The sequence below is a fragment of the Lepisosteus oculatus genome, chromosome 13 (genome assembly GCF_040954835.1).
Source record: "Lepisosteus oculatus isolate fLepOcu1 chromosome 13, fLepOcu1.hap2, whole genome shotgun sequence".
NCBI lineage: Eukaryota > Metazoa > Chordata > Actinopteri > Semionotiformes > Lepisosteidae > Lepisosteus > Lepisosteus oculatus.
Window position 1 is genome coordinate 26,485,259 of NC_090708.1, and position 13,068 is coordinate 26,498,326.

Sequence of the window (13,068 nt, forward strand, 5' to 3'; positions counted from 1 at the left end):
GAATCGTTCTGCCATGTGACCTACACAGAATTAATTTACAGATTTTCTTTCAACTGGTACCAGGCGAAGTGTGAAACAGCATTTTTAAGAACACAAATAAGTTGGTGGATTATTTTGCTCTCATCTCGATAAAATGCCACATAAAACCTGGTCACAAAAAGCCAGTGTTAAGTGGCCACCATCACATCTGTAAGTCTGGGAGAGTGTTTCTTATTTCTGCATGAAAAAGAACTTGGTCAATGAGTACTATACACATTATACAGTATGTGTTTTCATATACAGTATTTCACCAGTTCCAGTTTGGTTTACTTGGAAGAGGTTTATCAAAGTGGGGGTTCCAGTCCTGGTTCTGTTAAGGTCACTGCATCAACAGGTTCACTAAGTGCATTTAATTAAAACACCAGCTGATGTACAGTTAAGCAACTTCAGTGATTAAGACCCAAGATTGCTCAAAAATCTGCAGACACACCAGTCTTCCAAGGACTGTAAGAAAACAGGATTCACTATTGACTAGCCATTTTTAGTTACAACACTTATTTAAATTAAGATCTGACAAGCTTGACTTCTGGCTTTTAATGCACTTTGTATAAAATCTGACCTGGCAGTCAAAAGCAACACAGCATAAGGGGAGAGTAAAGAATTGATTAAATCAGGGTGTGCTTTGATTGCTCATTAACAACCAGTCTAGTTTTTAAACCCATGGGGAAAAACGGAGCTTTGGATTTCAGGTCTATTAATAATGTGTGTCTGTAAATCGAGTTATTTGGGTCTATTAATAATAAGCATTCTCAGATTCCTGTTCACTGTCAAATTCCTGCTTATTCACTTTCTGTTGTTTCTGAAAAGTGGCTGAATTTTCACACGTTAATGGCTGAAACCCTGTCTCTCCACTACAAGGGTGTCCAGTTCTGTTCCTGAAGGGTTGGTGGATCGGCAGGTTTTCATTCCATCATCCCACTCAGCTTCCATAGAGCTAGACCAGCTCGTTACTGGTTTAACTGGAACGCTTCAAGGGCTTCGCCCAGCTCTTCGGGCGCTTTAAAGACCTCTTGAAAACCTTGAACAGCATAGGTTACCCTCGCTCTTCAAGGCCCACGAAACCCGCACAGAATAATGTGGTGAAGTACATAAAAAACAGCTTGACCCTCCTTTCCCATTTTTTTAATACAATGTATTAGAAAGCCAAAAACAAACCAACGCACAAAAAATATACAGAACACAGTATTGAAGATGCTGTGTTGTTTGGGATAGGGGACCTTTGTTTGCCCCAGAGAGGTGTGCACAAGTACAGCATCCAGAAACTGAAACTGACTGCCTCCAGCACAGCAGACTCTGTGAAACCCGGAGAGCAGGCCCTGACTGCAGACGCTCCAGCACAGAGACCATCTGAGCCCAAGTGCTAGGGCACAGGGTCCCTCACTGACACAGTGGGGCAGCCGGCTGAGCTACACCTCAGGTGCAGGCGTGGGCGCCTGGGGGTGTGTGGCACTGGGCACCGGGGGTACCTCCACCTACAGAGAGAGTGACAGACCAAGAGAGTTAGAAAAGGCTTCACGCGAGCAGGAATACGGTCAAATGTTGTGACACTATCAATAAAAAAGGACAACCGAGACTCTTCTTTCTTAGAAAACTCAGGTACTTTAAGGTAGATAAATCTCTTCTACAAATCATTCATTGAAAGTGTCTTAACATACTGCTTCACTTGTTGGTTTGGCAACATAAGTACCGGTAACTGTAATAGGATGGGTAAAAAAAGCGGCAAAATAATCGGGAATAATCAAATCAACTTAAGCATCCTTTACGAACAGAGGGTGACTAAGAAATCCAAAGTCATCAGGGAGTGTGTGTCTCACCCCCTCCATTGTGAACTCGCACTTCTCCCAACTGGGAGACGCTTCTGTGTCCCCAGGTGTAAAACCAACAGACTCGGGAGATCTTTCATCTCCACTGCAATCACACTCTTAAACGATGCAAATTAACTACCTTGTCTCTTGTTTCTTTTCTCCTGTAACACCTCTGTATTCTCTTTGCTTTTGATAGTATTGTCATTGTGTTGTGTTTGACTGTGCCGTAAAACAAATTTCCCCTGGGGACAATAAAGCTTGAATTGAATTGAAACGTGGATCACGACATGAGTGAGGGAGGGAAGGAGGGAGATATGGAGAAGGAACATCAGAAAGATTATACACGCGAGAAGACCCACTTCTCAGAACAAAAGAATCTGCACAACTCCACCTCAACACGACAAATGGGTTTGCCCGAGATTTGTACAACAGCTCAGCACAAGTTTTGTACCGTCTTAGCTACTGCTAAAGTGTATATCCAACGATGGCTTACGCCAGGTTACAGATGTTGCCTTGTAGGATTCTGTCTCATTCCTCTTGTGGGCCTGAAGCCTAGCCAAGCACATGCCTTTTTACTGACCCCTGTATACCGTCATCGCAGCCCATGGGACTCAGGTCTGCGGAAAATGACATGTCACATTCACCCCTTTCAGCAAGTGAGGTCCCAGGAAGGGATCAATGTAGAACGTTGCAGTAAGGCTGACATCACAGATCTGAAGGGACCAGATACACTTGTGCCCAGATCATCACACTTGGACCTCCACATTGACTGGCCTGTTGTCCACAACAATATCACATCTAACCCACATTCACCTTTTACGGAGGTCTCCACAAAACTCTGATTTGTCAAAAAAAAGAACTTGGTTCTACTGCAGGAAAATCCACCTGAGGGGTTTTTCAAATATATGCCACAAACCTGTTGTTCTCTTTATAAGCAGGGCATGCTGACTTCTCTTTGTCTTCCTTGATTTTCACCAGCCTTGAGAATCGGCAGGCTAAATCACCTCGTTATTTGTGCCTTCCATCCAACTCTCTGACTAATGAGGTGATTTAGTGCTTATGCAACAGTCAGTCACTTGCGTAGGTCGCAGTCAATCATGAATGACCAAAAGCGTTTTATCAATATCCAAAATCTGTATACTCTATTTCTCTAAATTTAGATCATGCATACTGTATATAAAATGATATATTAGTGTGGCAGAAAAGCTACAGCCAGGGCTAGATTTAAATATTCTAATTGTTCTTGAGCAGCTTTCTTGTGTTGGAAGTAAATCCAGGAAGTGGTTGGGTTCTCCGAGCCAGCTTTTTAGGATATGTTTCCAAGATACTGGTCTCTGATAACTACAAGGCCCAGGCATTCCAATATCCAAGCAATGACAGCATAAACTGTGATATTAATCCAGTGATATAATGCCAAATCCGATTCCATTTCATTCTGTACTCACACCCCGACTGGACACCAGTCATAAACCCTGAGATATGGCTGGAATGGCCTGAAAATTGGAAATGAGAGACAAGAGTCTGCCACTACACCTGTAGTGTAATAGTACTGCACTTGATCTTAGCCAAAAGGCCAAGAAGTAGTACTGCACTATTATTGTTTTTTGAATAAACAGCTTTCAATCTGAGGCTCAATGTATGATGAACTTTATCAGAAGACTTGCATAGAAACCTTTTCCAAATAAACCCCATCATAGTACTAAAATTACTTATATTATACAGATATCCACACTTCTGCTTGTTCAAAGGAACCTCAATAATTTCTGAGGAACTTCAGTAGCACACTATCCCCATAGAGAGAGTCATTTGCCTTTCCATTGACAAACAAAACATTCTTATTTCTGTAGGCTAATTCCGATATAATAAGCTGTGCTGCCTAATGTTGTTTTCCAGTGGCATCTAGCTCTAGCATTCAAGATCTTCTGGTACTGTGATAAAGGCAACTAAGCAGGTTTGCTCATGATTCAATTCAAAGCTGTCACTCCTCTCTCTCTCTCTCTCTCTCTCTCTCTCTCCCACGGCCCAGTCAGGTTTACTTACACGTGTACCTCTTCAATTTTTACTGACTTTCCTCTAGGATGACCTGTATAAGCAGTGACTTAGAGCTGCAGCATAGAGACTGATGCCCCTTTAACTCTATGTAATTAATGTAGCAGAAAGAGGCAGTTATTTCTTACCAGTCGTTCTGCTCTCTTCTTCAGCCTCCTCCAGATAGTGTGGTGAGCCTGAGAGAAACAGAGAGCACTCATAACACTGCAATGTCAAGACACATTGCACCAGGCCATCAGAGTGGCGGCCCGTCGCAGGGTCTCGGCGCGGCAGGGTGCTTGTGGCGGCCTGTTGTGGCACGTCAGACCGCTAGTGGAGGCCTGTTTTAGCATCTGAGTGACGACAGTCAGGTCGTCAGTAATACCTGTAGCTGCAGTGGCAGAGACAGACCCTGTGCTCGGCGGTGTAGGCCCCAAGGCCCTGGTCCCAGATTGTGCAGCGCTGTCACCTCATACTGAGAGCACAGCCCCGTCCTGGCCACCAGGGGGCCTCCGCTCACATCCACGTGGTCCCCACACCTGGGAGAGACAGGGAGAGGGGAGGGTGACCCTCCTGACAGACTGCAGGACTTTCATGAAAGATACGGCCCTGTTCCTGTTTTGCGGGACCCAGCTCGAGGAGAAGAGAACACAAGCTCTGTTTTTAAGAGCATAAGAAAAGAAAGGCTACAATCAAGAAGAGGTCATTCAGCTCATCTTGCCTCTGTTGACAGACATCTGAAACCAGCAGCTAAACTAAAACCCCCTTCTTTGTTTTTTTTTTCAAATGATCTTCCACTTGTGTCCTCTGGTTTGTGCTACAAACCATGAAAAGGCTGCTCCCTAACCAAGAAATATTACAGACTTAGCGTGGAGACAAGGTCATAGGCAACTTTTCTATCTAGTTGTTCCTGACTATGAAGAGTATTTACAGTTTCCTACCCGCCTTGTTTAATCTTATCCATGCATATTTAGTTGTTAATAGATTTACACTATTAGATTGTGTTTGTCTTTTTATCTGCCTGTAAAGCACATTTCCCCATCGGGGACAATACATGGAAGGAAAGGAAAGGGTAAAAGGAAAATCTAAAGGCAAGGCAGAAATTGGAATTGTAAGAGTAATAAAAGATGGACAAGGGCTTGCGGTCTGAACTGCTGTTGCACACACCGGGTGAGAGCGTGGGACAGAGAGGGACCGTCTTCTCACCTGTACAGTGTGACTGTGCCTGTGGGGCTCTCAGCTGTCCTCTGCTCCACCTCCTCCCGTTTAGTCCTGAAACACACAGTCCTGAATTCAGCACAGGGCTGGCACCCACAATGCACATCTCACAGAGCAGCACCAAGGTCTTAAAGCAGACAGGAAACAGGAAGCAGAAAGGAAGAGGGGCGGGCGGAGAGGACAGCTTTACCGGCTGTGAGTGAAGATCTCCATGGCGACGGCGGGCTGCACTTCCAGCGGCTCCCAGGGCAGGTCCTGCTGGATGAGGCGCTGGGCGTCGCAGCCGAAAGAGCGCAGGTCCTCCTGACACAGGGATCGACAAGCGCTTGTGAGCGACACCGGAACAAGCTACCCGGCACCCCCCTCCACCCCCCCCGAACGCGGCTGCAGAACAAGACGGGGAGACCGACCGACCTCTGAGGGCGTCCAGGAGTCCAGCCGAGAGTCCAGGACCACGTCGCAGCAGAACGCCCCCGAGATCACTGGCCACACAGAAGAGGAAAAGAAGTCTTAAATCGGACTGCATCACTGACCTCAGCCCAGAGAGACAGACGTCCAGCGTTGTGTACCTGGCAGCTCCGGGCTCCTCAGCAGCTCCACGAGGAATTCCTCCTTGAAGGCAGCCTGCAGGACCTGTCCCAGCATCATGGCACACGACCGCCAGTACGCCTGCATGCACACACACACACACAGACGCACAAGGTCAAGGCACAGCTGGGGGTCGACAAGAGTCGAGGAACACGGACGGGCCCGGAAGGCCCACGGGGTACCTGGTTGACTTCCTGGGGGTCCTGGTCCTTGAAGGAGAGCAGCGAGAGGGTGCAGGACTGGGTGAGGGGCCGGTGCAGGGGCCAAGGCTGCCCGTCGACCAGGGCCAAGGCAGCAGTGCTGACGTGCCACTCGGTCAGATCTGAGAGGGAGGGAGGGAGGGGCACTTCAGTGTCACTCAGGGATCGCATCAGTTAACGCTGCTGCAGTGCAGAAGAGCCTGTGACATTCCTGGTGCTCATTCTGTGTGATCCCACGGTGTGGCATTTAACTACCCTGATCTCACCGTACAAGTTGGTCAATTGTACATGTGAAACTTTACCCTGTGAGGGAACTGGTGTGTTAAGAAAGCATCTGTTTTATAATAATAATAATAATAATAATAATAATAATAATAATAATAATAAACTTTATTTTATATAGCACCTTTAAAGGTGGCTTCTCAAAGCACTTTACAGGATGACAACAATACAAAATACACAAGATATGAGAATACACAATAAGAGGAGACAGTAGATGGTGCTACTGAATACATTAGGAGCACAGGGCCAAGAACAGAGCCAGTTAAGTAAAGGCTCTTCTACAGAAGAAGGCTTTGAGTCTGAATTTGAAGGTGTTTAGAGAAGGTGACTCTCTCATATGCTTGGGGAGAGAGTTCCAAAGCTTGGGGGGCAGCAGGAGAAGGCCCTGTCACCCACAGAGCGTAGCCGGGCACGGGTTACTCACGCCGGGCACAGCTGTAGGGAGTGGACACGCCTCGGTTCATGATGAGCACTGTGCCCTGAAGCCCCGGCCCCTCCAGCGTCACCTCGATCTTCTCCGTGCGCGGGTACATGGCCCGCTGCTTCGCCTGCTCCCGGGAGAAGATCTGGCTGCGCCACCCCAGCAGCTCCGCGACCGACGGCCGGGACACCGCCGCGTTGGACGCCAACCCTGACCGGGCAGGGACAAGGGGGGCAGAGTCCGTGTGAGGAAGACGAGTGAGTGAGGAGATGAGGATGAAGAAGGGGAAAGGAGGGAGAGAATGGAGAATGAAAGGGTGAATTCCTGCAAGATACCTAAACTGTTACTGTCTGTAGCTCCATCTGACAGATCATATTGTACCTTCAGTACTACTCACATAGCAGTGGTATAGAAACGTCTAAACAAGACCAAAATATGCTTTTTCCAAACCTCGCTTGCACGTTCTGTGAATATTTGACGAGGCTCATTAAAGTTGATAAAGAGAGATAGAGGAATATCAAGGTCAGACCAGCTGGTCTCATTAGATTTATGCTGAAGTATGATAACGGCTGGTAACACAGCGGTACTCACTGACTGGGAAGACTCGGCACACAGAGCGACAAGCCATGCTGGGTCCGAGGTCCAGTGAGTATTCGGATTCAGCTCAACTCCAGTGCGTTTCAACTACGCTATACACTTGCTTTGGTTTTCGTGAACTATCCACCTCTCTCATCTGTAGAGTACGGCCATGCTTATTTTCCGTCGTGGTGCAGCGGTGAAATAAGTCCTTCACACTCCTATGGAAACTCGGCATCGTACAGAAAGGTTCCCAGTAGTATTCTTGCGGTGCTTTCCAGTAAAACGTAGCTTTCGGGGTCGTTCTTGATGTGATTTGATTCCCACTGGTTCTATACAACCTGTTAAATTATTAATAGATTGAATGACGACTTACAACTTAGAGAAAATGATAATATTGGTTAATTAAATAAATAATTAGATTAATGAAGCTAAGCTATTAAAGCCAGTTCTAGGTTTAGTAGATGACTTCGCTGTGATTCCCCAGGTGAAATAGACGGTTCTAGTTTAGCTCGTTAGCTACTATGTAACTTTGTAACAGTTACTATCTAAAAGTGTAGTATACCACAGTGATTCTGCACAAAACAACAGTTATGGTTACATAATTGTTTACCATAGCTTTCTCATTATAATTACTGTAGTACTATTGTCCTGTCTTTGCTATTGTGTTTGTGCTCACGTGTGAAGTGGTATCTTATTATTATTTATCTGCTGAGCAGACAGCTTTACACATCTTATAAAAATGCAAGAGTTCTTGTGTGTCAGAAATACACCACAAGAAATGAAATATATTTCTCCCAAATTCCAAACTCTCAGAAACTGACATTTCTGCTCTATTGCAGAATTCGAATATCCTGAAAAAACTGATGCTCAGGGACATGCGCAGGAATGCTCAGGAAAATCAACACGTCCAGTTAACTGTCAGTGGAGAGTGCTTTTTTATCTCCTCCTGGCCAGCCAGACACTGCTAATTGAGTAACCGTGTTGCTAAGGGCCTCCCTGTCTGTTTGTGACATGCTGTGCAGTAGGGCTACCATTCATTCCCCAGGGAGACTAGAGCCTGGCTCAGACAAAGGCAGCAGCTGTGAGGGCCCCTGACAGAGGGGACACAGCTGTTGGTGGGGGAGCTCCTGAGACAGGTGCAGGGTGGGGTGTGTGAGAGGGCAGGGCATAGGCTGTGTGTCCTCTCAGAGTTAGGGTTACGGCAGGGACAGCTCGTGATCTGGCAGAGTGCACAGACCAACTGGGCTCCTTCCACTGGCACGGTGCTCGCGTTCTCTGTTCCCTGCTGCAGCCTGTGACCCCAGCTGTACCGCACACACTGAGCTGAACGCATTAACCTTTTCAGAACACAAGGAAGACGCATTCTCTTGCTCTCTTGTTGTACTGAATGTGCACATTATCTGCTGCTACACACTGTACTGCATCACACTGTACTGTACTATACTGTACTACACTGTACTGCACTAGACTCTACTGTACTATGCTGTACTGCATCACACTGTACTGTACTACACTGTACTACTGCACTGGACTGTACTGCATCACACTGTACTGTACTACACTGTACTACTGCACTGGACTCTACTCCACTACACTGTTCTGCATCACATTATACTGTACTATACTGTAATACACTGTACTGCACTAGACTCTACTGTATTACTTTGTACTGCATCACACTGTACTGTACTAGACTGTAGTGTACTACGCTGTACTGTACTACACTGTACTGTACTATACTGTACTACACTGTACTGCACTATGCTGCACTGCATCACACTGTACTGAACTACACTGTACTACACTGTACTGCACTAGACTGTATTGTACTGCACTGTACTGTACTGCACTATTTTGTACTGCACCTTACTGTAATATATTATACTACATAAATGTGTATAGTACTAAAGTATTTTGTATTATATTATATTGCTTTATACATATTAAGATAAGAAAGGTTCCAAATGAGAAGAGGCAACGTGGTCAATACAGCTCAATGGATTGATAGGACCTGAGTGATCCAAGAATGTCTTCTAGCTGTTTTTGAATGAAGCCTGGGTACTGGTTCCCAATACAGCCCTGTAGTGTTAAGTGTGCCCCCAGTTCCCATTTCACTGTTGCTTCTGAAGAAGCCTACTGAATATTGACTTTGAGGATTTCATATTAAACTCCTCACAGTCTTCACTGTTCAAAACTAAAAAGATAAAATTCTTTCAGACTGTCAGAATAAGGTATTCTGATATCCCTGGTAATGTATCTGGTAATGAAATTTCAGAGCAGCATTATCTTTGTTGTAACATATATGTATATATAACATAACATCTCTTAAACTCTGTGCTTTTAATTCTATATCCTATATCCTTTGCCTTTTTTATTGCTTCCTCATAGTCCTGGTCCTGGGATCTCTCTGTGTCCTCAGGATTTTCTTGCAAGTATAATTTGTCAGCCTGGCTAAAAATGCTATGAAATCGAACACTTTTTTGTTTTTATAAACCATTCCTGTTCTTAAATGGTAATAATGGTCAGAAATAAGCACGATACATATGGCAATTTCTGTTTCAACTAATTTTTCACTTTGGTTTACCCTTTCAATGACTTGGATGGATAGAACAAGGAGCTCACAAAGCATTAGGAATCCTGATTAAAAGAATATAGTTATTAGTTAGTAACTAATTGATCTGAGGATTCTCATTCAGACATTTCTTGAAAGACACCAAGGTATAAGGTTACAAAACATGGCTGTGTATCTTGTTCCACACTCCCACCACCCTTGGTCTAAAGAAGTATCTTCTGTTATAAGTTTAAAATGTACTTCCATGCATAAAATCAAGATCCAGAAAACGTTTATGTCATATAAGGGCATTATGTCATTTGTCTATACTGTATACTGTATATGTTATGCACTGAAACCTGCCTGTCTTTCAAGAAGCCTTTTTGACTGTTCTGTCAAGAAAAGGGTTTCATCCAGTGCTGTAATATATTTGTTTTACTGCATTTTTACCTTGTTGTTGGCCTGATTATTTCAACTCCTCTAAAAGGGACATTTTCCTGTACCCAAGCCTTCATGTGCCAGTATTGTACTATACTATATTGTACTATTATATTGTTACAGCTAGAGCTGACTACATGTCTACATCTCTGTGAGAGTTTAGATAAAGTGTGTGACACCTGCCAGTGTAAATACTTCCAGCTTCAAAGGAGAGGGGATGTTTACTGAGATATGGGGAGTCCCCTGATCAAAAACAATGGTAAAGTTTACCGTGGTGTAGATCGTGGGTTAATGATTGTCAAGGAGCAGTCCAGAAACACACCATATAAGATCACATTAAAGACCACAGAAGAAAGGACAAGAACAGAGAGAATAGAGGATGAGGAGAAAAAGAAGGTAAGACCACAAGAGAGGAGTTGGAACTTGAAGCTTGTGAGCGTTAGGCAAGAGCCCCTGCTTCATGATCATCCAAACCAAACCTGACTGGAGCTCAGTATTTGACCCTTGCTAGAGAGAGCATGCTGTTCTGTGTTTTTCGGGAACTTGGGTTTCCTGAGTAAAAGATACCTTGGTTAAAGACGTATTCCCTGCTGTGGGCGCATTTGTAGAATAGGGAGAAGGGCTCCCATTTATTTTGTGGCATCCAGATTTGCAGAGAGGAAGATGTACTGTAACTCTTACTGTGCCTCTCTGTGGGTTTTATTTAAGAGTTCAATACTTTGTAGCAGTCTGTGGTTTTCTGGGTGATCAGGATTTTAGGCCTCTGAAACACCTTGTCTGTAAATACTGTACATATAGGAGCTTGAATGTTGCATGTTTGTTGTGCCTCTAGTGTTTGTCTTGTAATTGTTAATAAATATTAGTTTAACCAAGTGTGCCTGGATTATTGCTCTTTTCACCAAAGCTGTGCCAAAATTACAAAGAGTTCACGTGCCTCTAATTATACCAGCCACTCACATATATTCTGGAAAATCACTTACATTTCGGGGGTTATGATTATTTATTTTACTTATTGACTAATTCACTTGGTCGATTCCTGATTTTCACCATTTTCATAACCCCCTCATTTGTAACAATATTTCTATATTACATAGTACTATAATAATAGTTCTATACTATATTGTACTTGTATATGTATTGCGCCGTTCTGCACTGTTCTACATCATATATCATGTGCTGTGTCATACTATCATAGTGCAGCACAGTCCTAAGCAAGCATAATATACTACATACTATTTTCATTACACTGTATACTACTAATAATAAATTTTATTTATATAATGCCTTTGAAAGTAGCATCTCAAAGCACTTTACAGTAGGTTTTAAAACAGTTACAGCAAAAGAAAACAGTTAATTCAGGATACAAATTTAAAAAAATCCTTATAAGAAAGACAAGTGCTCAACAGTTCAGCAGAAGATACTTAATCATTACATTATGGAGCAGACACAGACACTAATTTAAATAAAAACCTTCCTTAAAAAGAAGGTCCTGTGTCTGGATTTGAAAGTGCTCAGGGAAGGTGATTCTCGGATTTCCTTGGGGATAGAATTCCAGAGCCTTGGGACATAGCAGGAGAAGGCCCTGTCCCCCATAGAATGTAAATGTGATTGGGGACATATAGAAGACCAAAGTCAGATGAATGAAGGTTGTGAGGTGGGTAGTAGACAGATAATAAGTCAGATAGGTACTGAGGTGCCGAACCATTACGAGACAGCCTTAAAGGTGAGCGTGAGGATTTTTACATCAGCTCGAAATGTGATAGAAAGCAAGGACTCCAGAAGTGAATATATACAGTGCCTTGCGAAAGTATTCGGCCCCCTTGAACTTTTCAACCTTTTGCCACATTTCAGGCTTCAAACATAAAGATATAATTTTTTTATTTTATGTGAAGAATCACCAACAAGTGGGACACAATTGTGAAGTGGAACGAAATCTATTGGATTTTTGAAACTTTTTTAACTAATAAAAAAATGAAAAGTGGGGCGTGCAAAATTATTCGGCCCCTTTACTTTCAGTGCAGCAAACTCACTCCAGAAGTTCAGCGAGGATCTCTGAATGATCCAATGTTGTCCTAAATGACTGATGGTGATAAATAGAATCCACCTGTGTGTAATCAAGTCTCTGTATAAATGCACCTGCTCTGTGATAGTCTCAAGGTTCTGTTGAAAGCGCAGAGAGCATCATGAAGACCAAGGAACACACCAGGCAGGTCCGTAATACTGTTGTGGAGAAGTTTAAAGCCGGATTTGGATACAAAAAGATTTCCCAAGCTTCAAACATCCCAAGGAGCACTGTGCAAGCGATCATCTTGAAATGGAAGGAGTATCAAACCACTGCAAATCTACCAACACCTGGCCGTCCCTCTAAACTTTCAGCTCAGACAAGGAGAAGACTGATCAGAGATGCAGCCAAGAGGCCCATGATCACTCTGGATGAACTGCAGAGAACTACAGCTGAGGTGGGAGAGTCTGTCCATAGGACAACAATCAGTCTTACACTGCACAAATCTGGCCTTTATGGAAGAGTGGCAAGAAGAAAGCCATTTCTCAAAGATATCCATAAAAAGTCTCGTCTAAAGTTTGCCACAAGCCACCTGGGAGACACCCCAAACATGTGGAAGAAGGTGCTCTGGTCAGATGAAACCAAAATCGAACTTTTTGGCCACAATGCAAAACGATATGTTTGGCGTAAAAGCAACACAGCTCATCACCCTTAACACACCATCCCCACTGTCAAACATGGTGGTGGCAGCATCATGGTTTGGGCCTGCTTTTCTTCAGCAGGGACAGGGAAGATGGTTAAAATTGAGGGGAAGATGGATGCAGCCAAATACAGGACCATTCTGGATGAAAACCTGTTGGAGTCTGCAAAAGACCTGAAACTGGGACGGAGATTTATCTTCCAACAAGACAATGATC

General features: G+C 44.0%; 1 protein-coding gene across 1 annotated transcript; it reads right to left on the reverse strand.

Annotated features, from left to right (window-relative positions):
- Positions 1–1,145: 1,145 nt before the first annotated feature.
- On the reverse strand, positions 1,146–7,381 carry mrpl39 (mitochondrial ribosomal protein L39). Its single transcript, XM_006638042.3, has 10 exons — positions 7,173–7,381; positions 6,585–6,791; positions 5,861–6,000; positions 5,660–5,759; positions 5,505–5,572; positions 5,281–5,393; positions 5,079–5,144; positions 4,258–4,411; positions 4,022–4,069; positions 1,146–1,511 (listed from the first exon to the last, which is right to left on the reverse strand). Exons 1-10 carry the CDS (start codon positions 7,207–7,209, stop codon positions 1,446–1,448), a joined length of 999 nt encoding a protein of 332 aa, XP_006638105.2. The 5' UTR covers positions 7,210–7,381; the 3' UTR covers positions 1,146–1,445.
- Between the last annotated feature and the right edge of the window lie 5,687 nt (positions 7,382–13,068).

Coding starts and splice junctions, on each gene's coding strand:
- mrpl39 (XM_006638042.3), bottom strand. CDS start 7,209: ATGGCTTGTCGCTCTGTGTGCCGAGTCTTCCCAGTCA. Junction 5,760..5,860: donor ACCCCCAGGAAGTCAACCAG/GTACCCCGTGGG, acceptor GTGTGCATGCAG/GCGTACTGGCGGTCGTGTGC. Junction 5,394..5,504: donor ACTCCTGGACGCCCTCAGAG/GTCGGTCGGTCT, acceptor TCCCTGTGTCAG/GAGGACCTGCGCTCTTTCGG.